Raw genomic sequence first — 27526 nt, 5'->3', positions numbered from 1 at the left:
AAAACTTGATTAGCCACAAACCATGTTGTCCATGGTCAACTTTGAATAACTTTTTAACAAATATAATGTTGTTGTGCCCCCTGCTGGTTAGTATAGCACATTGTGTTTTTCACAGCACAGAAAAAAAGCTTGTAGTAGGTTAACTGTCATTTGATTGACATTTGGGGGGTTGTATAAAAAAAACAATAAAAGTTTTTCTGTTTCATGAACATTAGAGGTCTTCAGAAATTAAAATTAATTAATATGTAAAAAAGCACTTGCTGCCATCATCACTGTAGATAAGTTTATTATTGTACTCTACATTTACTATAACATTTTAAAGGACAGAAATGAGAGGAAAACATGTATTTTATTATGTTTTGTTAAGTTTTATGTTATGTTATGATAATATATTTTTATATTATGCGTCTGATCATTAATCATATAAGTGTTGCTAGGCAATAATTCTGCTATAAGGAAGAACCTACATTGCTTGACGAAATAATAATATTTTTATCAATACATTTTTGTTGCAGTTTTATTTTATGAAACCTTGCCAGATATATGAAATATAATTTAATATCATAATATAATTTAATTTAATGCAAAAAACCGTAAAGCTGTGATTTACAGTACATTTTGTTGTCTGTTAATACATTTACGGCAACACCAAAACTGAGCTAGACTCCTACGCGTTCCGTAATTCAGTACAGTAGTCTATTTTTGGACTTCGGCGCTTTCCATAGCCCCTAAAACAAACTTCAGAGAGTTGCGCAGAGTCGGGCGATTCGACTGCTGTCAACTTTCAAAATATTTACGGAAATCGAGAACGCACAGCAACTTCTGTAAGTCACAGCAGAATCACGTACATTACCGAATAACAACGTTTAGTAATTATCCTACCTGAATAAACCAACTCGAACTAAATTAATTTCAGTTTACTCCGTTGGGCGGTGTTCAGGAGTGACAGAGTTGATTTCTATTAAACAAGCTCGTGCCGTGTGTGGGCATTTGTGTGAAGATGGGCTCGTGACTGGTTGCTGCTGGAGAGTGTCGGTTAAATCGGTTCAAATAATCATTTAATTTCTTGCAGATGTGAGCGACTGTCACACCGTCAGTGTAACATGGATTAAAATGCTGATGGAGCAACAGAGCAGGTGTGTAATTGTTCATTTTATATGTATAGTTTATTTGTATAGACATCGTTAATTCATCGTTTATTCATTACAAACGTTTTCATTATTTACTCATTGATGCTGATGCAAATGAAAAGTTGCTGTTAATGTACTCACCTCTGGCCATTCAAGACATAAGTGACATTATTTCTTTAGGAGAACAGTATAGTTATTATAGTTATTAAAGTTTTTTAATGAATCTATTGGTGATTTACAAAATAAGTCTTTAGCTGCCATCTCTTTGACACTATTACAAAAGCAAAATTCTAATCGCTAATCCATAGCAGAAGTTTTTATAAATGTAATTTACAAATAATAGAGTATTTAAGTCATTTTATCAGTCATCAATGATGATGATTTCAGCTAATAATCCTTTTAATTGTTCTACTGAAGGCAATTGTGACCTTATTCGAAATGGCTTAAGGGTGTGTACAGTTAAATTAACATCCAGCACTTAAAGTGAATTATGTTTTGCAAATCTACTGAATACTTTACAAAATAACGGCATATTTATGTCCCCTTCCAGCTCTGAAGAAGAGCAAAGCTCTAGAGAGAAAGGTGTGGTCTATAGATGGCAGGGTTATTCCTGCAGTGTTACTCCTGAGAGATTGGGTTTGTCCAGACCAGTGCTTCATGCTGCGCTGGGGACATTACATGGACTTCTACTGACAGAAGATGGGTGTTGTTTTTAAGTCAGTGTTTAGTCTGATCTGTTGGCATAGGGTTATGAGCTTAAGATTTTTCAAGGTAAACACTGGACCCTGTACCGGGTCCAGAATTATCTTATTTTGACTTAATATAAAATATTCCTTTAATTTTTAATGGTCTGTCATGGACCCAGTACCACATATGAGATACTGTTTGAAAGAGCTTAGACTCTCTCCTTTCTGCAGATATGCATCACTTTGAGATATGTTTTACTTTAAGAAAGTTATTTACACTTAATTTACACTATCACCCCCCCACACACACACACACAATTTTTTATATGATTTAATATTCACATATTTCATATTTTTCAAGTATGACAAACATGGACAAGTCTTATATCAAATGAAAGCCCTCACTCTCAGGAATTACAGTGTTATTTTTGTTCTATTGTCATCACATATTCAACAGTCGTCGAATGAATAATGAGGTAAAAAATTGTCTTTTGTAAACATATGTGGACTGCCTCAGATAGCACAGATAGCCACAAATGATACACCATCTTTTCTCTTAGGTTTTACTCAAAAAAATGAGTCCATTCACAGCATTTTCTTTGGTTGTGTGCATAATTAATCCCTTGCTATTTATTATATGTGCAAAACAAAAAATTTATATTTATATGAAAAGTGTATTTTCGCACCCTTTAGTAAAATAAGAATATCTTTTGAATGCGACATGCTAAAGAGTTCATTCTTTTTATGGGTGTTTACTGCCTGCTGCTGCTAACAACCAGAACTGTCTGCAGTCTGCTAGAGCACCCAGAGCCAGAGTTATTCACTATAAAAGACAGTATTTACAACATAAAAAAAGAAAATTTGGTGTTTTATCATATGAAAAACAACATAAATAACACTATTTGTCACAAACAGCAGCTTTTTATGTAACTTCAAAGGGTTTTCTGCAAAATGATATAAAGATATTGCATTTATTCCACTGTATGTGGTTATGGGAGCACTTCAAATGTTTTTAGGCAGAAATTCCATCAGTTGGAGTAAAATAACTTTTGCATTTATTATGATAGAGAAAAAATTCCTTTTTCCTCTGTAAGCTGGCTATTGCTGGAATCAAACAAAACTGTCTGCAGGTTTCGTTACCACTCAGGGCCAGAGTTATACACTTTTAAATACAGACTTTAGAAAAAAAACATCAAAAAGCTCCTTTATAATTTTGTGTATATTAGAGGACTGACAACACATACAACCATGTTGAGCACTTTTAACAGTGTTTTATGTAATTTCAAAGGGTTTCCTGTAAAATGATACCAAACTTTTGTATGTGCACCTCTGCTTGTGGGTATGAGAAGCTTTTGAAATTGGGTAGGCCAAATCCAGGCAGAAATCACCAAAATAGCCTCAGAGTGTAAGGCTGGGTTTACACTTTGCATTAACATGCGATCTCGGTGATCCGATCACACAGATCGGATCATCAGTATATCAGGACACGGCGCGTTTACATTTGTCCACATTAAAGTGGCTTCTGTATTCGGAAGTGTGATCGGATTCCGTGCGGGGAGACGCGCTGGATGAATAGCTGTCAATCCAAATGGGTACAGCTGTCTTTAGCCATATGATTTAGGGTTTTCGCGCTAACCGCAATTCCGTATTGTACAGTTCTACTGAGAAGCAAACAGCAGAGAATAACTAGCAACCCCAACAACCGTGATGTTCACATTTTAAGCGTTATATTTTTTAGCTTTAAAAGCCTTATCTTTAAAAGCCTTATAGCGTCCGCACCGCGAATGAATGTCCTGTTTAACTTTACCTGAACTTGACTTTCACCCGCATGCTTTAAATCAACAACAAAATCCGTGTGAAACATGACCGACTCCACTGTTTTATTCTGCCTTAATAACGGGCTTTTGGCTCTGCCTGAACTTATATGTATATGTATATTTATATTTTAACCATAAACTGTTGTTAGTTATGTTTCCTGGTAATTTTAATATGATTTAATTAAAAGAGCTAACAATTTTCTAAATTTCCTGTTCATAGTGCGTAAGAAGTAATGTAATTTACAAACACATATAAGTAACCTTGCATAAAACCAACACTGAATAAATGTATTTGGTTAATGTTATTATGGTTTGTACGTGTTTTAAAGTAACTTAAAATGTGTTAAATGAGATAGAAACAGCTGATTGACCAGAAAGAAGCGCAACATTCACGTTGATATGTCGCCATGGAAACTCAAACATTAATTCTAAATTCTGCCATTAAATATTAAATCTCTCTATGAATAGGAACATATAACATATGCCTGAATAACTTAATTACAGTCAGCAGTGTTAAAATGCTTTTGAATATCGATTTATTAAGATATTTTTAAGCGTAGCTTCCACTGCTCAACAAATATGAATGTATGCGACTCTCACCTGCGCTCCATGACCGAACGTCCTTTATTTTTGACAGCTGTCAGTGAGAGGAGATGATAGTGGGCGGGGTTTTTTGTGATGTTGACCTGTAAATGCAGATACGATGGCTGGATTGCGTTTACATTACACTGAGATCCGATCACAAAGCGTCCTCGACTACCTCTGCATCAGGACACACAGATCGGATAACATTCCGATCACAGACGCGTTTACACTTGTCTTTTCAATGTGTATGTGGACAACATCCGGATACAGGTCGCATGTTAATGCCAAGTGTAAACGCAGCCTATGAGGTTAAAATCTGACATGCCTTGAAATCCGCAGCTTTGTTTGGTGTGTTAATGTAATTTCCACTGAAACAAGTGTTTAGTTTATCCTTTGGCAGAGGTAAGACACTGTAATGCATGATTTATACTTCGGCGTCAGACCTACGGTGTAGCTACGTCGTAGCCTGTGCATTAGGGTGACCATACGTCATCGAAGTTCTTACATTTCAGTTAAAAACATATACAGTCGTAGTTTCGTTCTTACCTTGTAATGTAACTGTTGCTTTTCTGAAATAATAAACCTTGATGGCGTATGCGGTTGACAAATACGACTTCCGGAAGACACACTCGAAATCCTGCCAGGACGCGTCCCTGAAAAATGGCACGTATGGTCACCCTACTGTACGTAGAACTGCATAGCATGATGCGTACCTCTCCAAAAATGTACCTACGCGTCAATTCTACGTGCAAGCAATGTGACTAGTCTGCTAGAACCCCTCCCTTAGGTTATACAATTCTGCATTAGCATTTCCGCTTGCGACGGTAAAAACAAAAATGTTAGGGAGTGATATTTAGGGGTGTGACAGATCCCTGATCCTTACTGATCACGACCCACGGTTCGCCTCGCATGCGATTTTGCGGATTAATTCGCAAACTTAAATTGTCAGTGTTTTGGAGCCCACTAGTTTTTAGATACCCTTAGGCTAACATATTTATACTACTGTATGCTCACCAAACACAAGAGTTTTTTAAATTTAACCTTTTCCTTATCTTAATGAATGTTCCTGTAGCTGGTAGAGCATTGTTTTAGCCATGTATTATCCTTGTTGTTTTGAATGAGTTAAAGGGCACCTATTATCCGATTCACGTTTTTACATTTCTTTTGGTACGATATGCAAAAGGTACAAACCCCAAAGTAAACAATGCCGCAAGTTATCGTCTTCATCGTAAATGTCTTTTCTTGGACTACAACAAACACACGGATTGTAGGAAACACTTTATTTCCTGGGATTGGTGATGTGGAGAAGGTCGACATTATCATAATTTCTCGCGCTTCGGACTTAACCTGTAAGTTAACTTTTTGCTAAGTTAGCATTGCATTGTGTCCAAATCTTTCTAACATGGTAAGGAGCGTCATATTTCTGGCTGACGTCAGAGGTATTCAAGCCAATCACAACATACAGATTAGCTGGCCAATCAGGGACGCAATGCTTTTCAAATCGATAAGTTTTGTACCAAATCAGCTCGTTTCAGTAAGAGAGTGAAATCTGGAGCTACAAAAATGTATGGTATGTGGAAAATAATGTGTTTTTTGAATCATAAACCACACGAACACATTGTATTATACCAAATTAACAAAATAACGTTGTTTTTAAGCAGTTAAATAGGTGCACTTTAAGTTATATGAACATACGATTTATTACACTTGAAAGTTTTAAGGATTACAATGATGATGTATGCAAACCATTTTTAAAAGCTATGCAATTTAGATACCTAATACAAGAAACTCAACAGTGGTGATGATCACAAAAATCTTCATGCTGCAATGCACAATCACCATTGTACTAGTTATACCACCGACCTGGTTTGTATTACAACTGTGGAGATGTTTTTTTAGTTTGAAAACGTACAGTGTGTTTTTATAGTACATCAAGCTGTTCTTAAAAGGTTGTTTAAAAGGTAAATTTGTTCTCTCTTAGATGGACATGTTTACAGTTTCGGTGAACAGCCATGGAAACAAGATGGTTTTCAGGCTGTCAGCCCTGTTTTAGAGAGCTCCCTAAGCGGTCAGAATGTGATATCTGTGTCGGCGGGTAGCTACCACTGTTCTGCTGTAACTGAAGATGGCCTTGTTCACACGTGGGGGGCAAACTCCCACGGCCAGTGTGGCATCTCTGGAGCAGACCAGATACCCAATCCCACTCCTGTTAATGTGGTGGATGAAGAGTCCCATCCTCCACAACTGGTCCGAATCCTCAATGTGTCTTGCGGAGCGCAGCACACACTGGCCCTGTCCGGGAAACATGAGGTCTGGGCCTGGGGTAGTGGCTGTCAGCTGGGACTGGTCACTAATGTTTTCCCTGTATGGAAACCCCAGAAGGTGGAACATCTAGTGGGAAGATATGTGGTTCAGATAGCTTGTGGGGGCTTTCACAGCCTTGCTTTGGTTCAGCTTCTCCCACCCCCAGAGACCTGTCATCAATCCCAGGATAAATGTGGGCACTGCAAACAGAACCTCTATTCTATGACTGACAAGGATGACCACGTTATTATTTCGGATGATCATTACTGTCCACTTGGGGTGGAACTGGCCGATTCTAAACAAAGTTCTCCAGCCCAGACGCCTCAACCAAAACACTCCACGTCTGATTTCCAAGAATCCCCGTTGACATCCGAGAGCGTTTATGGAGGCCAGGGATCTTCAGATGATGGATCTCAGGAAAACCAAGAGAATCAACCAAGTCCTGTCCCTGAACCCGAGGCCAGGCATAAACCTCTGCGCCGAGCAAAAAGCAAAAACGCTCCGTACCCAGATGAACAAGCTCTTAAAGACTACCTCAAAAGGATTTTAGACCAGACTCTTGCTGAGAAGGCTGACACTTCTTCAGTTGGCGGTTCCCATCCTCCAAGCCGTCAGACGTCACTCACGTGCCCTTACAGATCTGACTTAAATGAAGAGAGTACAATGTTACCTTCTTTACCAACACTGAGTACTGATGGTGTTACACCTGCTGCAAGACAACTCAGTGCATCAAATTCTATTACAGACAAAAAGCATTCTCATTTCTTACCCATGGGAGATTTTGCTTCTGATGATTCTTCACAGCACTCTAGTGTTGATGAAGGTGTTTGCATCAGTGACCTTGTGATTACCAATGGATGTTTATTTGAGTCCTGCGAGGAGGGCAGAGATACTGCTGGAATAGACACCGGTCAGACTGACACTCTCCAAAGTAAGAAGAGTGCCAGTCTGAATGACATCTTGTCAGAGGACACTGGTGCACATGATCGCAGAGGGTCTTTACCCAGCACTCTCACTACAGGTAACCTTATAGCTTGACTGTTAAAGGTGCACTCAGTAATTTATTTGTAATACATAATAAGAAATGAATTGAAATTATAATTAGGTTGTTTTCTACAGCTAGGGAGTAGGTTGCTATATAGAAGCTAACATATGAAGAGTTTGGTTCTAAAACACAATAACTCCATTTTGATTAATTTGGGTGACAAGATGAAAACCACTATTTTCTGTTACAAACTTTCACATAGCATCTTTAGGTTATAATAACATTTAAATTTCAAATCCATAATTTGATTTTCAAAGATTTATTATGAAAAACAGTATTTTTTCCGCAAAATGCAATAAATCCATGACGAGTTTGATTTTCAAAATGCTATAAATCTATTGAATCAATATATGAATGTGCATTCATCTTTGCCATGTTATATTCATTTAGTTGACTAGTGGTATCCACTGATTAAAAAATAAACATTAATGGCATTAATCAAAACACTTTCTCATATTGAGGAACACTGTCATTGCGTCTGTCATCCTTGGGACGTCGTCGCTGAACTTTTTTGACAGCGATCAGCTGTAAAATGTTTTGGTCCTCCTCGATTTTCATTGACTTGAGAAAAATAATAATAAGTTTTTCATAAGATCCCCCTGGGGTCAATGTGTTAGCATGACAGAAACTTGATGCTGTCTTGTGAGAACAAGCAACAGCCGATATTTCCACAAAAAGCACCACAGGTTTATCAAAGCCATTAAAAGTATTATTTTGTTTTTGTTTGTTTGTTGATCACAAGTACAAAGTAGATGAGAAAAAAAATAGGATTCCCTGTGTCTTCAACGCGCCACCATTGTTGTTTACAATGGGTAGGAATGGGGCGCTGTGATTTGTGGAGCGGATTTATTGCATTCTGTAGAGAAGGAAGTCTGGCGTTTATCCCGTTTTGGGAAAAAAGGAGAAAAGATGACAGAATAACACAGCGGATATCGGATTTTGCGTAAAATTTAGAATTTTCTTTTTAATACTAACCTAATACAATACTGATTTTGGTATTAACATTTTTTTTAAAAAGGTCTTTTATCGCGTCTTGGAACCAAACTCTTCATATATATATATATAAGATCAACTGACCAGCTTGGTAACCCCTCTGTTATACCACAGGGCTGTTAAATGCTTCATCCTCATTGGTTGAAAAACGTTTTACAGGTGTGGATTTTTTTTCAGTAAACGCACACCTAGGAAGTAGGTCCAGGTCTGACGGCCGCATTACAGTTCTATATCACTACGCCAAGTTTTACACGTACATTAATCTAAAGTAATTGTATATTAATTTATGGGTATTTGGCGTGATGTCTGGGGAGGGCTCCGAGCTTGGAATTTGGCCCGAACCCAGAGTACCCCTCCTCCTTAACTGGGAAAAGAAACCAGTCAAGAGTGAGGTGATGGGGTGGTGGAGGGATGCTGTCAAACTTGTCGCGGGATAGAGGTGAGAGACGCTTCCTCTTGCACTGATTGGTTGATTACCTGAAGGTGCCCCTCTCTAATTTTCTAAAAATACATAAATATATTTTAGTAGCAAAAGAAATAAATTGAAAAGAATGAATAAAGAAATTAAAAAGAGAAGAAAATAAATACAGTAAATAAACACTGATTGCCAGCTTTTTCAGTTTTTGCTTAATTTTGCAAATTATACATAAATACTGAAGAAAAAAATATAAATATTAATAGGCCAACTTGTTCCCATTGTTCCCATTACTGCAAACACGAATGCAAACATTTTACATCAAAAGTGCACAGGTGAGTAGTGCTACAGTCTCTCTCTCTCTTATATCGTTTGTACCACAGTTACCACAGACATTGCTCTGGTGGTTATTTTAAGACATTGAACAGGCCAGGTACTGTATGCATTTATTTAAATAGAATGCATACCAGTGGGACATTTCTCATCCAATCAGAATAAAGCATTTAACAGTCCTGTGGTATAAAAGTGTAATAACTGACGACGGGCCGTTGAATTATTTGAAAATAATGCCACTCCGCTTCGCGTTTTGGCCAGATTACCTCCTCAGGTGTGCATTATTTTTCGAAAAATTCAACGGCCCCTCATCAGTTATTCCTTGTTTATCTAAAAGTTTTCACTTGTGAAATAAATTAAACATGGCTTAGTTCTAAACGTCATACTCTATTTACAATCTTGTTTTTACGATCCTTGCTTTATTTTCTTTGGCATCCATGCCAGGTTTCAGTATAAAGCCCACCATTATGTTGACCAGCACGACATAAACAAAAAAGTATTCACAATGACTGCAAATGGCTGAATTGTTTTGATCTGTGGTTTAGACCGAGTAAATGGTTCCTAGGACGAGAAGTTCTACTTGGTTGAGGTCTGGTTTAGTTGGTTATGTTTAAAGAGAACAATGTATTTAATGCGCTCTCATTTAATTAATTAATTTTAGCATCACCCTCTGACAGTCCTCGGATCAGCTGTACAAGGGCTGTGGTGGACAATGTGACAACTTCAGAATATCAAAATCTTCTTCCCTCCCTCTACACTGAAGTGTGGAGTTGGGGAAGAGGCCAGGAAGGGCAGCTAGGTCACGGAGACTATTTGCCCAGGTTACAATAGAGCCCGTATGGACATAAGGGAGTGGTTTCCTGGACAGGGCTTATTCTAGTCTTAGACTAAAATGCTTTTTTGAGCTGCCTTGATTTAAAAACACTTTGTACTGACATCTCCTAACATATTAGTGCCATTGTATTGTCTCAAGATGCTCACCAGTATTGCTTTTTGTAAGTTTTTTTTAAAAAACGACTTAAATGTCCTAATATAACTAAGGCCTAGTCCTGGATTAATCTAAACCCTGTCTGGGAAACCGCCTCATGGTCTTTAATTATGTTAACTGTTGCCATCCTTGAGCGCAGTGCACGGATTTAAACATTTGTGGTGTTTTCTCCCTACAGGTTACAACCTCTGTGCATCAAGAGCTTAAGTAAAAAGGAAGTTGTGAAGATCACTGCTGGAGCAAATCACTCTCTTGCTCTGACAGCACAATGTCAGGTACTGACAGATGCTTTACTAAAGAGTGCTGAACTAGATACAGCATTTAATTCAAAGCCCATTTGATAAAAGTATATTTTGATAAGATATGATATGTACGTTCTCCCAACCGTCACAGGTTTATTCCTGGGGAAGTGACAAATTTGGACAGCTTGGTCATATGAACGCTCCCTGCACTGTTCCTAATCTTACTAAGGTAAACTTTTTTAGGGTGTACAATACCCTTTACTGTTAAATTTTTTTTTTGTTTGGAGAACAAATTGATTCCCGTTCCAAATCAGTCAATGTACCCATGTATATGATGATAGGTTTCTGAGGGCATTCGTGTGTGGGATGTGGCGGCAGGGCAGACGCACACTTTGCTTTTGGCTGACGGAGACTGTTGTCAACCCATACTCTACTACAGCGGAGAGCAGCTGATGGAAAACACTGAGAGCTATCATTCTCTCTCTGGGATATACACCCAGACTCCCACCCTTCTGCCTTTCTGCATGAATGTTCGTATCGATTCGTTACAGTTATATTGCTATACAAGACCCTCCAAGTAAATATCCAAAGCTTACTCTAATTTGTCTGTAAACTTTATTAAGGTTGGCTATGTAAGCAGTGTGTTCGGTGGAGGCATGAATTGTATGGCTTTGGCCGATCAGAACGCAATGGGTTTCATAGCTACAATCCATGAACTTGCTTCAGCAGAGAGGAAGTTCTACTGCACTCTCAGCAAAGTGAAGAGCCAAATATTGGGTCCTGTACTGGGACGGGGTATGTAACAGACTTTTTTTATTTTGCCAAGTTATCTCATTATAAAGCCCTATTGGGACGGTGATTGTTTCTCATGCGGATGTCTGTAAAAATATTTTTGCATGCCTCCTCCGCGATAAAACTCATGCATTCTGATGAAGATAAATATGGGGTGGATGTGTGAGTTTATTATTTGAAACACCTGGAAATGCGCTGCATGTGTGGTTAACAAAATCATTCATATAAGCCAGAAACTTGTTTATATGTATATGGAATAGCCTACTGTTGTGTACTGTAACTGAATACACAAAATTACAAAACTTTTTTTAAGAATATATACAATTTTGTTTTTATAATATATAAATATATAAAACTTGTTGCTGCTGATAATAGACATTTTAAACAATTTCATGATTTTCTTCTCTTTATTTACATCAGCTCGATGAGCGATGAAAGATTGTGGCCATATTTTTTTATCATTTCAGTTATGACGATGTCAATGTTTAAAATGCTCTCAAAGAAAGACGCATCTCTGGTGTAGAGTAAACGCGAAGCGCATGACCATACTGTGCTTTTTAGTGATTATTGAAGTGCAGAAGGACTTTTACATTGATCCCTTTTAGGAACTCAGGGTTTTTCCGCAGAAAATTTGTTAGTTAAGGTGGTAGGGTCTGGCAGGTGGGCTGAGCCGGGGGTGTGGTAATCAAAGGGGCGGAGTGTACACGTCATGATGAAAATGAAAATATTTTTATTTAAAACACTCAAATAAAATGTAATTTTAAAGAAACTATGACAGAAAATGAACACATACTAGATTATTAATGAATTAAATGTTTTTAACAGATACCTCTAAGGGGAATAGCTGCGTGATGAAGTGAAACTAAAGGGTAATAAACACAAACGTCTGGTGTGAACGATGATAGATTTTATTCAGACAAGTTGATTCATACACAAGTTGGGGGAGGGACAATTTGGTATCTCCAATTTGCCTAACTTGCATGTTTTTGGCCTGTGGGAGGAAACCGGAGTACACGCAGTAAACCCACACAGAAAGGCCACCTGCCCTAGCCGGGGCTCGAACCGGGAACCTTCTTGCTGTGAGGCAACAGTGCTACCCACTGTGCCACAAGTGTAACTACTGTAGCATGTAAATAATGCACATAAATAAAGTGAGCAAGAATATCTAATAGACAGGCACGTGAAACCTAGCTAGCAGGTTGCTCAAACAACAAAATCACCAGCTAAATTACTTTAAATTTGCAAGAACTATAGACAAATACAATAACAGGCTTAAAAAACCCAAAACATAAGTCCACTTACAGTTCTCACGGACACGGGTTTTATCAACTAGCTATCCTCCAGTCAATGACGGACCACTCTCATTTAGGCCGTGTGGCGCGTGTGCCCGCTCGCAGTGTGAAGTGCGTCTGCGCTATTCTCCGAGATGCATTTGACAGCCTTTTGTGCAGCAAATTATTATTTTAATTTTTTTTGGATGACCTAGTTAAGGCGGTAGGGTTTCTCAGCTTAGGCGGGCCGCCTGAACTGCAAAGTGCTGCGGGAAACCCTGGAACTCATAGATCTGGATTCGGACGTTAATTAAATTACCACACGACCATGGTGTTTGTCAAAAAAATGTAGGTAATTTGGCCGGAAATTTTACATGGGTGGTCGGAGAAAAACACTGACATTCTGGATTCGGACAGCAATAAAATGAGGACTACCCCCTGTAAATGATGAAAATAACATCACCTTGAGAAACAATTACCGTCAGAATAGGGCTTAAAGGTGGGGTGCATGATTTTAAATAAAACATTTTGGAAAAGGGAGTCGAGTACCAAAACACACTTTTAGCCAATCAGTAGTAAGGGGCGTGTCTACTAACCAACATCGTTGCCTGGGTTGCATATGTGTGGGGTAGGGGCGTGTTTGTTTAGGTGGTTTCAAATGTAAACATTGGCTTTCAGAGATCACGCACTCCGCCTTTAAGAAATGAAAACGTGAGATATTTTAATTAATTTTGACATGTTATTACTATGAGAGAAAGTGCTAAACATGAATTGTACTGTATCTGTCCTGTCGTCCTGTAGCTAGCCTGGGCTTGTGTCTCGGACCGTCCTCTATGTTGCTGTTTCAGGAGGTGGCCGGTAGCTTCAGCAAACTATGCCACCTGACAGGACAGCACTCCACGTCCCTCACAAACTTCCTGCAGCGAGGCAAAGCGATAAAAACGCTGGCCTTGATCAAGAACACAGACATTTTTATAGACACCTATAAAGAGCAAGTACAGTTCATACTTAATGGCAAATGCACAAAGGATGGTTAGAGATCTAGAAAGTAATGGATCTTTAGCCTTATTAGATTTTTCTTCCATAATAATAATAATAATAATACATTTTATTAGCACTAATAATGTTCTTTATTCTCAGGTACAGTGATCCATTAGGAAACTTTCTTGTTATGGGAGGATTCCAGTTATTGCTGAAACCGTTACAGTAAGTTAAGTGTATAGTAAGGGTTATAGTTGTAATGGCTTTTTCATCATATGTGATTGTTCTTTCAGAGAATGCTTTGGGAAGAAACTAGAATTGATACATTCACTGGTGGAGTCCAAGGAGAAAAACCTCTCGCCATGCGATCTGTTAGTGACCTTGTTTTGCATGCCCTTGCAGCATCTGCATGGCTATAACGGACTGCTGCTGAAACTGGCTAACTGCTTTGATGTGGTAAAATGATCATCCGTTTTTCCTTATGCTCTTTATTGGAAAGAAAGTGGCAAGCAGATGTATAACATTTATTGTTATTTAGAACACTGAGGAATACCAATGGATTCAAGATGGATGCTCCAAATATGAAGATTTAGCCCGTCTTCTCAGCCAACACAGAAAAGAAGCTGAGAGCACGTTTAATTTCTGGAAAAACTTGAGGGGAAAGAATTTGGTATGTGCCCAAATACTGCATGACCTCATCAAATACAGTATGTGAAAATGTCACATATACAGTACTGTGTAAAAGTCTTAGGCCACCATCACCAGACTTGTTGTTTTACAAGTTTTAATGTCCATCCATATTTATTTTTCAATCTATTTTATTAAGATACAAACAGAAAATAAAGGAAATGTGTACAGTACTGTATTTACTTATACTGCACATTGTGGTGAAGTTTATCTAGTTGCTATTTCCCGTAATGTACTTAAATGCTCTGCACGCTGCAAGACAAATGGTGACAGATAATACCACAGAGGTTTCAGATGTCTTTCCTCTGTTTTTGTGGGTGTAAGTCTGTGGGTGTGGTATGTGTACATGTGGTACGTCTGTGTGTCGGTATTTCCCTTACATGCTCTTCTCTTTTTTAGGAGTCCCTGCGTAAGCCATATCGTCGTCTGGTTTGTGAGAGTAGCAACAAAGGGCTGATGCTACAGAACGCTGGAAGATTCTCTGCAAGCTGGTTTATCCTCTTCAGCGATGTGCTGGTTCACGCACAGGTTAATAAAGTTTCCAATCACTAAATATTGCTGCTTTTTTGTTTAATTTCTGTCTTTTTTTTGTATTCACATTCTGGTATTGTTTGTCATTCATTCAGGGTACTATTCCATCAAAGAAGTTTGTGAGTATTGTGCGTTTTAATTAAAATCACAGTGTAGTCAGGGCATGAGGGATTAAACTTATTTTTGAACGTGACTGTAAAGCCTGCAACGTCTATGTTAATGACAGAAAACGATTCGATTTCAAGCTAAACTGAGGCCTTTTCTTTCCTTCATGATCACATCAGCTGCTGCCATCTTTAATTGCTTTGTTCCTCTGATTAAACCGTCTAATCTGTGTGCTTCAGTCCTCATGCTGCCAAACTCTGCAGTGATCTTACATCTTCTGCCATGCAATCAGAGCTACACAGCACCTTATTCTGCTGAAGAAACATCTGTGCATTATTGTATGTTTGATATAATGTTATCCATCTAGCATTTTTCCGTGTATTGTTTATACTTAGCAGAAGACAGACACACTACTATATCATTTCATATACAATATATCATTCAAATGTTTAGAAACACTTGACCAAAATGTTACTCATGATCTAAAAAGGTATACACTGTAATGTTTAAAATTACTTTTATAGAGGAAAAAATAATTGTGCCAACATAATAATTTGTTTAAATAGAAAACTACATTTTATTTAATTTTTTTAATGGATGACTTGGACCAAGTAAAGAAAAATCAGCCAATTTAATTGTATTAATTTTTTTTAATGGATGACTTGGACCAAGTAAAGAAAAATCAGCCAATTAAATTTTATAAAAAAAAAATTATGGATGACTTGTACCAATTAAAGAAAAATCAGCTAATTAAAGTCTAAAATAAATGGGAACTCGTTCAATACTTTGTAATACATTAAGAAGCTTTTTGATAAAATGCCAATACAAAAAAGATGCTAAGATATAGCATAGTGTACATAATTCCTACACTCTAAAAACAAACGGTGCCAAATAGCACTAAAAGTCGTTCTTGGCTTGTAATCATAGAGGAACAATTTTTAGTGCTATATAGCACCAATAAAGCACCTATAAAGAACCATACAGTGGTCATATAGCATCACTATAGCAACAGATATGGTTCTACATTAGGGATCGACCGATATGGATTTTTCAGTGCCGATGCCAATAACGATTTTTGTTTCATCAGCCTTAGCTGATGACCGATACAGGCTGAGCCAATATTTGGAGCCGATACTGCTTTTGCTCACTCAATTTACATAATAAAAATTACACAATGATGATGCCAAATGTTACAAGTCTCAATATCAAAAAAGTAACATTTATTGAACTAAAAAAACTATATTTAACAAATAGTAAAAACAGGTGAGGGTGCTATGGAACCATGAACTGTACTCTCTACAATGATGAGGAACTATCAGCAAAAGATATTGATTTCTAGCACTTTACGACTACAAATATATATATAGGGGTGGTTTCCCGGACAGGAATTATCTTAAACTAGGACTAGAGCTTAGTTTAATTAGGAAATATAACTAGTTTTAACAATTTTGAGGCAAAACACAGGGCACTGATGTATTTTAAGATATGTTAAAAAGAGATGTTATTAGTTTGGACAGTTCTAACATTTATTTTAGTCTAGGACTAGTCAAATCCCTGTCCTGGAAACCGTCCCATAGTAATGAGAAATAAAAACGCGCTTTGTTCAGCTATGATAAGCTGTTAGGCCGAGCTGTTGATGTTGTCATGGAAAGGTTGGTTGTTTTTGGTCACATGACCTGCAATCGCTTGTGGCTTCCAGCACTCTGTCTGTAAATAATGCCGGGAAAAATCGGCGAACACGGCAGCCACGTAGCGGCCGATACACATAAAACTCACAAATATCGTCTATCTCTGGTCTACATAGCACAATATGGTTCTACACAGGTGCTTCGTCTGTGCTATATGGCACCTGGAGTGGTTCCTTTATGATTGCGAGCCGGGAGCCGCTTTTGGTGCTATTTGGCACCACTTGTTTTTAGAGTAAAGGTACTGTTGTATTATTCTGTAGTTTTGATGAGATTACTATTATTTTAAAATGTGGAATAAAATATAAATAATGATTTTGGGTCAGTTTCCCAGACAGGGTTTAGATTAATCCAGGACTAGGCCTTGGTTAGTATATTAGGAAATGTAGGTAGTTTTTACAAACAAACCATACAAAAACATTACTGGTCTGCATCTTGAGACCAAGCAATGACACTGATATATGTTAAGATATATCAGTAAAGGGGTTTTAGAATTAAGGTAATTAAAAGAGGATTTTTAGTCTGGGACTAGGATAAACCCTGTATGGGAAATGTTTCTAAGCATTTGAATGTTACTTTATTTCATATCATATACAGTACTTGGTTGTCATATGTTGCATCACGCTGTATATCTCATTGCATGTCCTGTCAGCCACAGTGTATCATGGCATGCCATACTGTATATCCCCTTATTTTTCCACATGAAATGGGCCATTTCAGCTTTTGACGATAAATTGACAACATGATAGTTGACATCATCAAAAACTAGGGGATATGCATGGGTTTTTGAATGTTTGAGCTGACCAGATCAAATGTATTTGATATATAGTATGAGTTGTATTCATTGTTGAGAAAATGAATCAGAAGTAGCAAAACAGGCTGGACGGAGGCTTTCGTTGCATTCAGTATATAAGTGAATATACTGTAAGTGATTGGTTTGTTTACGGTACATAACTACATAAACTCTGTGTTTTTGCAGTTCTCGTCTCATTATGTTTATCCGCTGGCTACACTTTGGGTGGAGCCCATCTCATCTGAAAATGAGGGCCTGTAAGTTACTCCTTTAAAAATTAAAATATAATCATTATAATCTTTAATATTTTATTTGAGAAATACACTAGAACCTGAGTTGTTGCATGCAGATATTTGTATATTTTAGTGTACATTAATCACAAATATTAAGCCATCAGGAATGTTCCTGTTTGCTATTAAATTGTAGGAGAATTTTGTCTATTCAGAGAAATGTTTTCTGCTTAAGTGCTTTTTCCCCACAGTATATTTAATATCATTTGTAGACTTGGCCTCAAACTGACCACTCCTGAAGAAAGCTTTGTTGTTCTGGCATCATCTGCTCTGGAAAAGGTAATGCACCATCTATTTTTCGCATTGGTTGTTTGACGCTGCTACCTAGTACGGTAGTTTGGTTGGGTTGTTGGTTTAGGTTTGTTCATTTTTGTGGTTCTGTTTGTTAGGGAAAGTGGCTGAGAGCCATTAACCAGGCCATAGATGATGTGCTCGCCGTGGGACTGAATGGAAAGTCTCGAGTATCGAGAGGCAGCCAGAAAGGTGAACCTCCTGTGTCACGTACTGCCACTTACAGTTTCACCAAAGAGGGGCGACTTAAAGATGCCTCATATGATGGCCGCTGGTTATCAGGCAAACCTCATGGAAAGTAAGTGTGTGTGTGTGTGTGTGTGTGTGTGTGTGTGTGTGTGTGTGTGTGTGTGTGTGTGTGTGTGTGTGTGTGTGTGTGTGTGTGTGTGTGTGTGTGTGTGTGTGTGTGTGTGTGTATTGACTGCTGTTTTTACTGAGACACTCTAGGCAAGATAAAGTTGCCTTGTCCAGAAGCTCTTAACCCATTTATACATGGCAGAGATTTTCAAACTTTTTTGTCAGCCACACCCCCTTCACCTAAATTATTTACTTTAAGTACCCCTTGAGATTTTAAGTAAATATTTAAATAATTGAATAGCCCATTTGCGTGCTTAAAGTATAAATAACCTTTGTAACCTTTGAATGTGATTGAACATTAAGTTTTTGCACTTAACTGTGATGAAGGTGGTCATTGCTTTTACCTGTGAAAGTGGCATTATCTGTGGGTCACATGTGTCTTTTTTCTTCAACTTCAATAGAGGAATTCTAAAGTGGCCAGATGGGACAGTTTACTGTGGCACATTTAAGAACGGGCTGGAGGACGGGTCAGTATACACACATTGTGTATAATAGACCTTTTCATATTTTTGCTTATGTCTACAGTACTTGGCATTTTCTTCTCTCTGTCTTTAGATTTGGAGATTATATGATGCCAAACAAGACCTTCAACACGTTTGAGCGTTACCAGGGTCAATGGAAGGAGGGGAAAATGAATGGCTTTGGCACATACTGGTAATAATCATATGATTGTGTGTTACTTCACATCTTTCGACCATTTATTTATATATTGTGTCATGTACCGGCGCTAGAGTTGCATTAAAGGTGCAGTGTGTAAATTTTAGCGGCATCTAGTGGTGAGGTTGCGAATTGCAACATATGGCTCAGTCCACTGCTCACCTCTTGCTTTTGAAACATGTAAGAGAAGCTGCGGTAGCCGCTGGAGACAATTTTGTAAAAAAGTTTGTCCATTGAGGGCCTCAGTAGAAACATGGCTGCACAAAATGGCGGCTTCTATGTAAGGGGACCCTCTGTGTATGTAAATAAAAACGTCTCATTCTAAGGCAATAAACACATAACGGTTCATTATGAAACGTCTTTATACACCCCTGTTAATTTATTTTTGTATATTATTTTGCATTTCTGTCAAGAGATCCTTCTAAAAATTACACACTGCACCTTTAACTATCTTGACTGTAGTTTGACCCGTCTGACTCCACAGGTATGCTTCAGGTGAGGTGTACGAGGGCTCATTTAAAGATAACATGCGTCATGGTCATGGCATGTTACGCAGTGGGAAGATGGCCGCTCCTTCCTCCAGTAGTGTGTTTGTGGGCCAGTGGGTTCAAGGGAAGAGAACAGGTTATGGAGTTTTCGATGACTTTAGCAGGTATGCACATTTTAGGTATACACTATGTACAGGATAATGTACTTTCTGAAAAATAGTCCTTGATTAGGAATTGTGTCATCCAAGGAAGGATTTGTTTTACAATAATGATCTGCTGTCTGTACGTTATACTGCTTACATGGCCGCTTGCCATAGATATACATGAAATTACATCATTATGTAGGAAATTGGTTACTTCGGTCAATATTGGTCGAATATAAACATATTCGACTGCAAAATCCTGCGATTGATCAGTCAGAATCAAATATTTTTGAGAGCCTTGTACACAAACTAAACTAACAAGTATTTCAAGGTGTCTTCAAAATTTTTTATTTAAAACCAGGAATGATAATATTATTTCAATTCAAAATGTTTATTAATTTTTCTTTTATATGTCTCCAGAGGAGAGAAATACATGGGAATATGGCTTGATGACCAGCGTCATGGAGATGGGATTGTTATTACTCAGTTTGGATTGTATTATGAAGGATGCTTTTCTAATAACAAGATGATGGTATGTTGGGCTCACTTCCTCTGAGCAAATTTGAGAGTGATAAACATTACATTTCTTCACTTAAAGGCGCGGTGCCGATTTTAGAAAAACGCTTTTGAAAAGGGAGTCTTGTAGCCAATCAGCAGTAAGGGGTGTGTCTACTAACCTAATCGTTGCCTGGGTTGCGTATGTGTGGGGCAGGTCTATCAAAAGAAGGTATTGGGGTAGGGGTGTGTTTGTTTAGGTTATTTCAAATGTCAACATTGGCTTTCAGAGATCGTGCACCCCGCCTTTTTTAAGTGTCTGTCAATTACTTAATTTGCATCTTCATGTACCACTATGCACAATATTTTATATTATCTAAGTACTTTGCTATCTGATACAGGGCAGTGGGGCCCTTCTCTGCGATGATGACACAGTCTTTAAGGGCGAGTTTTCAGATGACTGGACTCTTTGTGGAAAAGTATTGTTTTGTTTCCTGTAATAATTCTGTACATATTTTGGCTTAGGATGCGCTCTATATTTATCTTCTGTTGTTTGATGGATGTGAAGGGTGTTCTGTCTATGCCAAACGGTGACTCTTTGGATGGGATCTTTGATGGCCAGTGGGGAACCGGATTGAGAGTGGCGGGAATTTTTTTGAAACCCTTTGAAACATGCAGGAAAGAAACCAACTCGCTGTAAGTGTCTGATGAATATGCTTTAGTTGAAAGATCTCTTTTGTAAACAAAATGTTTAAAAGTTGTTTTACAATTTGTGTGCAGTGTTGATAGTTGTCACTCTGTGCCTGCGGAGGAAAAGTGGAAAGCCGTGTTTGAGGAGTGCTGGTGTCGACTGGGTTGTGAATTCCCATGTCAGGGAGAGTACGAGAAAGCCTGGGAAAACATTGCCATCTCCCTCACTGCCAGACGCAGACAACAGAGGGATCGGTATGTGTGCACACACATGTGAATGCGAATAATGCATAAAGATGTATTCAGTGACCCGTGTGTGTGTTTGTGTGTGTGTGTTTAGTACAGGGGAACTGAGCCGATCTCAGAATAAGATGCTGGAGAGTCTGGAGGTGATTCCTCAACATGTGGGTCCTGTTACTGCAGACTCCTACAACAACATCCGCCGCTATCTCCTAAAGGTTAAAGCCTTTTTTGGCATAGAAAACAGCATGTTTCACAATTAAAGGAAGTGTACTGAACCTAAAAATTACTTGTATAGATAATGGTTATGGAAATCAGTGGTACTGCATTTAATTCTTTGAGACCCACGGCGTTGCATGTTAATGTATCTGACACACTGATGTTAGTTTATGGATGTCTCTGCTATCTCCCGTATAGCATTGCATTAGCAGTGCATACATGTTAATGTAAGTGAATAAAGACAATAGATGCATTGTTAAAGGATTAGTCAATTTCTTTAAAAAAATCCAGATAATTTACTCACCACCATGTCATCCAAAATGTTGATGTCTTTCTTTGTTCAGTCGAGAAGAAAATATGTTTTTTGAGGAAAACATTTCAGGATTTTTCTAATTTTAATGGACTTTAATGGACACCAACACTTAACACTTAACTCAACACTTAACAGTTTTTGTCAACAGAGTTTCAAAGGACGAAACGATTGTCATTTTTGACAGGAAAAATAAAAATAAGCACTTTTGGACCGCAGATTCTCTTCTTCCCCCGGCTGTGTGGCGAGCCAGCGCGACCTCAAGTAATTGCGTGGTGATGTAGAAAGGTCACGTGTTACATATATGAAACGCACATTTGTGGACCATTTTAAACATTAAACTGACACAAAGACATTAATTAGTATCATGCGACATACATCAACGTCAGAACGGTCCTCTTTCTCCACACTTGTAAACAGTGGGACGTAGTTTCGCATACATCATCCGTGACCTCTTGACGTAATGACGTTTTGCGTGAGGTCACGCTGGCGCATCACAGGACCGGAGATAGACGAGAAGTTGTGGTTTAAAAGTGCTTTTTTTCGTGTCAAAAATGACAAACATTTTTCGCTAGATAAGACCCTTATGCCTCGTTTGAAATCGTTTAGAGTTCTTTGAAACTCCGTTAAAAGTGTTACGTGTTGGTGTCCATTAAATTCCATTAAAATGAGAAAAATCCCAAATGTTTTCCTCAAAAAACATAATTTCTTCTCGACGGAACAAAGAAAGACATCAACATTTTGGACGACATGGTGGTGAGTAAATTATCTGGATTTTTTTTAAGAAAATGGACTAATCCTTTAAAGGAAAACATCACAGTTTTTCAATATTTTATTACGTTTTTACCTCAACTTAGACAAATTAATACATACCCATTTTTTTCAATGCGTGCACTTAATCTTTGTACAGCGCATCGTGAATGTGATAGCATTTAGCCTAGCCCCATTCATTCCTTAGGATCCAAACAGATCTTAAGTTTGCAGCACTTTGACCTCGGCGCGCAGTAACATCATCAGTCCTGACAACTCGCCCTTTCATGCAAACTTCCGTCAATATTAGGTCGAAGTGCTCTTCGGCCATACTATATAGTTCTCATTTTTATCCGCTTAAAAATTGCCACGTTTTATTTTGTGCCACCATACTTACTCGTGTAACTACTCATGTAACAGTCTTTAAATAGAGAAAACATGGAAGTGTTTGGTGGCTTTTAAATTCATCCCTGTTTGGAGCCATAGGAATGAATGGGGCTAGGCTAAATGCTAACACAATCACAACACACTGTACAAAGATTAAGTTCTTGTCAATAACAGGCAGTCACATGATAAAACCCATTTTCATTAACCTTTTCCTGTTTTCTGAACATAAAAAAAACAGAAATACGTGAGATTTACGTACATCATAATAGACTTAGTACATAATAGACTTAGTAGTTGCCTATTTTAATAATGTGCATTGTCACTTTTTTAAATAAATAAAATAAAAATACAGAACAAAGTATAAATTAAAGTTATTAAAACACAGATATAAATAATTTTTTGTGAGATGTGTTGAAGGGTGTTTCTTCTATTCCTGAAAAGAAAATATCACATGGCTTGATTTTGTTATGTAAAGCAAAGACATTCATGCATTTGCAAGTGTGGCTTATGTGTCTAAATACTTTTGTAATTGCCTTCAGGCCTGTGACACCCTTTTGCATCCACTGGGCTGGCTGCTGGAGACCCTGGTCACTGTGTACAGGATGACATATGTTGGTGTGGGCTCTAGTAGACGACTCTTACAGCAAGCAGTCGAGGAGATCCGCTCTTACTTAACACGCATATTCCAGTTAGTGAGGTAAGTCATCCAGGCCTTTCTCTGAATGCTTGAAGATCAAGTTCTCTAAACATCAGTCTAGCATTTAAATCAAGCAATACAGTACAGTTAATTCAGGGGAAGCATAAAACTTTCTGTTCTTCTTTCATTTCACTACCGGCTAAGTTCATTGGCATGTATTAATGTCTGCCTCAGGTTTTTGTTTCCAAGTCTTCCTGAGGATGGCGGTTTCATTTTGGACACCTCCAGCTCTACAGATGAGTTCACAGACAGCCTTAACAGCAGTACAAACTCAGAAACTCCCCAGCAGGGGTAAGACAGCACCATTGTGGCTGCATTATTGTTTTCGAATGTGCAGTATGATGGTATATAATGTGCATACATTGTCAAATTGTACAGATAACAATATTGAATTGGTAACCAGTGTAAAGATGCTAAAAGTGGGGTTATATGATTAAACTTGCGTGATCTGGTAAGAGCTCTGTCATTTTGTATAGTCAGTTAAACTAAAGTGTTTGTGTGTTATGCTGCAGTTGGTTAGTTAGCAGCTCAAATCTGCTGCTGCCCATACTGTTGCCAAGACTGTATCCTCCTCTCTTCACCCTTTACACACTGGAGAAAGAGAAAGAGGAGGAGGTGTACTGGAGCTGTGTGTTACGACTGAACAAACAGCCTGATCTCGCTCTCTTAGGCTTCCTCGGAGTGCAGCAGTAAGTCACTAAAGTAACAGAGCAACTACTGTATATTGTGTAACGGTACATTCACACGGGGTGTAAGCATTAACGCTTCCCATTCACTTTTAATTGGTGACAACATGCGTTGCCGAACTGAATGGTGGATCCGTCGGCGCTGTTCAGTGCCGTTGCTCGCGGCAGAAGTTGAACATTTCTCAACTTTTCAAGCGGGAACCAATCACAGCCACTCAGATTGCCTTATGCAAATAACCTAGGCAGAGCCAACCAATTACGTTTATGGAAGACCGGAGCATGTGCTGCCCACACTGTGATTGTTTGTTGGCCATGCTTTAGACAAGCCTTCCGTCAAGCGTTAACGCTTTCACCCCATGTGAATGTACCGTAATGATCTATCAATGACCAACTTATATTAGCCTTTATGGAAAAACACTTTTACAATTTAAAAATGAAACATCTTTCTGTTTTATAGACAGTTTTGGCCAGTTTCTATTTCTGTATTGGGAGAGACTAAACAGGTGACAATTTCTCAAATTTTCAAAAAATAATGGATATGTCCACATAATCTGCTAATATTTTACTAGATTACTGCAAAGTTTATAAGCTCGCATTCTCTCAACACCTATATTTTATTTTGGTTTATTTGATTGCGGTTTCATTTAGAAATTAGAATGTCAGGGAAAAAAGTCTGGGCCTAATAAACTAAAAAGTTGTAAAACATGTTTTTTTAACCATGTTGATATTTAATCAACAGGTTTTGCCGACTACTAAAGATGCTTGCTTTGCCGCAGCTGTTGAAACCTTGCAACAGATCAGGTAAGACACTTCTGCATAAATTAGGTGGAGACACCTTGTAACCATACGCATACATGAAGTCAGAAGCAAAAGCTGAGATAATGATATTAACCGAATGCTCTTGGAACGTATTATACGTTCATCAAATACTTTTTCTTCAAAATCGCCTAATCCCGGATTTAGGCCATTTAGAAAAAACGGTTTGTTGGCAGAATCCGTTAAACGACACAACGATTTTCCAGCAAAGTCCTCTAAGTGCAAGTGCAAGGAAGAATTGCATGAACAACGGTACGTTGGATTTCAATTGTCGACCTGCAAGAGTTTTAACATGGTTAAAGAACATTTACCGTATATTATAAAACGGCTCGTTCTGGTTCTTCATTCTGATTGGTTGAAACGCGTTCTAAGCCTTGATAAAATATCCAGTTAAACCCACGGTTCAGACCGCATCACAAGTATTACTGCGCCACTGTTGCTGCGTACTGATTTATGAAAATAAACACCTTAGTCTTTAATCATTTTTTAATTTTTCTACCTTTGCACAATTATGCCGATATCCAGATAAATGTCAATAAATATTGTCAATAAAGAGAAAACGTTCTCTCAGTTGTTTTTGTCTTATTGATATTTCCGCTATTATCCACTAAATGGCAATCTTACCCAACTTAAACACTGATGCATTCACTCGACACCACAGCGTTGTGGTGGATTTAGTGTGACGTGTAAGTTTTGATCAGGATCTGAATCTGATCTCTTACAAAGTTCTTCACAAAAATGTAATTATCTCCTGAAAATTTGAGAGGTGATAAGTAACTGATAAGAGAACAAATGAAGGTAGGATGAAACGTTTTTTTTGTTGTTGTTGGAAAGCGGATGGACTGTTCTTTCATTTGATATTTTATGTTTATTTAAACAAGATAATTTTTCTGTAAGGCATTAAACAAAAACTGGGTGGCAACTTAAAAAAACCCGCTGACGGGGAAAGAGTTAAGCATGCTTCCAAGCATATTTGATCATCACTTCAACAGTTGCACGATATAAATGTTAATGTTTATTTTAGATGAATGTTGATATTTATAAATAAACATCATAGTCTTTAATCGTATTTTCATTGTGTCTTTGCTGCGTTTGTGTTGTTTGTGAACTGCGCTCTGTTGCAGCCACACTTGATTCTGAGGAACTACTTTGTTTGGCGGAAGAGTAATATTTGTACTAATATAATTACAACTTATTTGTGTTTTATTTTGTGAAACCCTGCTATGCATATGATGTAACCGTTTTATAAATGCCATTAACCCCACAAAGCAGTGGGTTACCAGTGCATTTTATAACATCTAACAGCTTCGCGTCGTGCCTAACAACGCCCCTTAGCTGTTATAAAATGCACTGGTAACCCACTGCTTCTTGGGGTTTATTGCTTTATATTAGGATATTGACTGAATTTTTAAGCCTTTTACCTTAATTCAGAAAGCACAGTGCAGAGTAACTGGAAACTGAAGTGGATATTTTTAAATGTACTAAGAGGGTTTTGCTGCAAAAGGCAGTTTGTTTTTAATAACAATGAAATGGCTAAAGTGAGCATTTGAATTATTGACTAATAATCTTTTCATTGCCATTCAAGTGAAATTACTCAACCTAAAGACAAGAGCCTGGTCATTAAAATGCTAATTTACAAGAAAACATGCCAGACGGGGTTTGCATCCGAGCTCTTCATATATTCATGTCTGTCTCTGATTCAACAGCACAGCATTCACTCCCTCTGATAAGTTACAAGTCATCCAGCTGACCTTTGAGGAGGTCACACAGGAGGTGCAGGCTCTGCTCGGTCAAGAGTTTCTGTGGTGCATGGATGACCTCTTTCCAATCTTCCTCTACGTTGTGCTTCGTGCACGGTACTTTATACCAAACACTTATTTCTTGCTTATGCAATGGTATTATCAGAAGATTAGATTAAATCTTTTCAATTTATACAAGCTTTATTTGATTAACTTTGGATTTGTGATATATAGCTAAGATTTGCAATAGTTTCAGAGGCTACAGGTGTATTTGCAGTAGCAGTAGCTGTTACATTAAGAAGCTTTCACTTCTTCCTGTGCAGGATCAGAAACCTGGGCTCTGAAGTGAGTCTGATAGAGGACCTGACAGACTGCAGTCTACAGCTGGGACAGCTTGGATTCATGTTGACTACTCTTAAAGTGAGAATAAATGTTTATTATAATCACACCACCAGTCTTCTACAACTTTAGGGACAAGAATTAATTTACAATGCCTTGGAGTGGGTGGGAAATGGTCATGGTGGTCATGTGTGTGTTGAACTTATTGAAAATTACTGTATACATTAAGTGGACCTCAGGATGAAAGACTTCAAATAAATTGTTTAGGTAATACATAGTGAAGATCTCTTTTTCCTCCTCTTTGTGCCTTTCCTCTAATCTGTTTTTCTCTGGTTGCAGGCCTGTTACAACCAGATTCAGCTTGAGATAACATAAGAGCGGTTGGTTCATGCATCCACAACTTTGTCAACTTATGCCACAGACTTATGAAGTAGGTGTCATACCAACATGCGCTTATTTACTGTGTTTCTCTGCTGGTCTCAAGACATTTTACTCAAACCTTTATATGCACTGTGAGATAATACAGATAATAAAATGATTGGTTTCTTT

General features: G+C 38.0%; 1 protein-coding gene and 1 long non-coding RNA gene across 2 annotated transcripts in view; one reads left to right on the top strand and one right to left on the bottom strand.

The window, feature by feature from the left end:
- Positions 1–1058, bottom strand: part of LOC129452568 (uncharacterized) — a 19618-nt gene extending 18560 nt beyond the window's left edge. Inside the window, exon 1 of the long non-coding RNA XR_008647171.2 lies at positions 883–1058. This is a non-coding gene — a long non-coding RNA (uncharacterized lncRNA). The remainder of the gene's footprint in view (positions 1–882) is intronic.
- On the top strand, positions 706–27526 carry als2a (alsin Rho guanine nucleotide exchange factor ALS2 a). Its single transcript, XM_073855039.1, has 34 exons — positions 706–824; positions 1073–1136; positions 1681–1833; positions 6204–7543; positions 9970–10129; positions 10475–10571; positions 10690–10767; positions 10880–11068; positions 11162–11333; positions 13403–13592; positions 13742–13807; positions 13876–14038; positions 14121–14252; positions 14669–14797; positions 14896–14919; positions 17570–17640; positions 17886–17952; positions 18063–18262; positions 18723–18788; positions 18877–18975; positions 19463–19630; positions 20030–20141; positions 20506–20583; positions 20673–20800; positions 20885–21049; positions 21135–21252; positions 23240–23397; positions 23572–23688; positions 23910–24086; positions 24541–24586; positions 24823–24884; positions 26606–26755; positions 26962–27058; positions 27317–27526. Exons 2-34 carry the CDS (start codon positions 1114–1116, stop codon positions 27350–27352), a joined length of 5031 nt encoding a protein of 1676 aa, XP_073711140.1. The 5' UTR covers positions 706–824; positions 1073–1113; the 3' UTR covers positions 27353–27526.

Source organism: Misgurnus anguillicaudatus, chromosome 17 (assembly GCF_027580225.2).
Source record: "Misgurnus anguillicaudatus chromosome 17, ASM2758022v2, whole genome shotgun sequence".
Lineage (NCBI taxonomy): Eukaryota > Metazoa > Chordata > Actinopteri > Cypriniformes > Cobitidae > Misgurnus > Misgurnus anguillicaudatus.
This window is presented reverse-complemented; position numbering and strand designations above follow the sequence as displayed.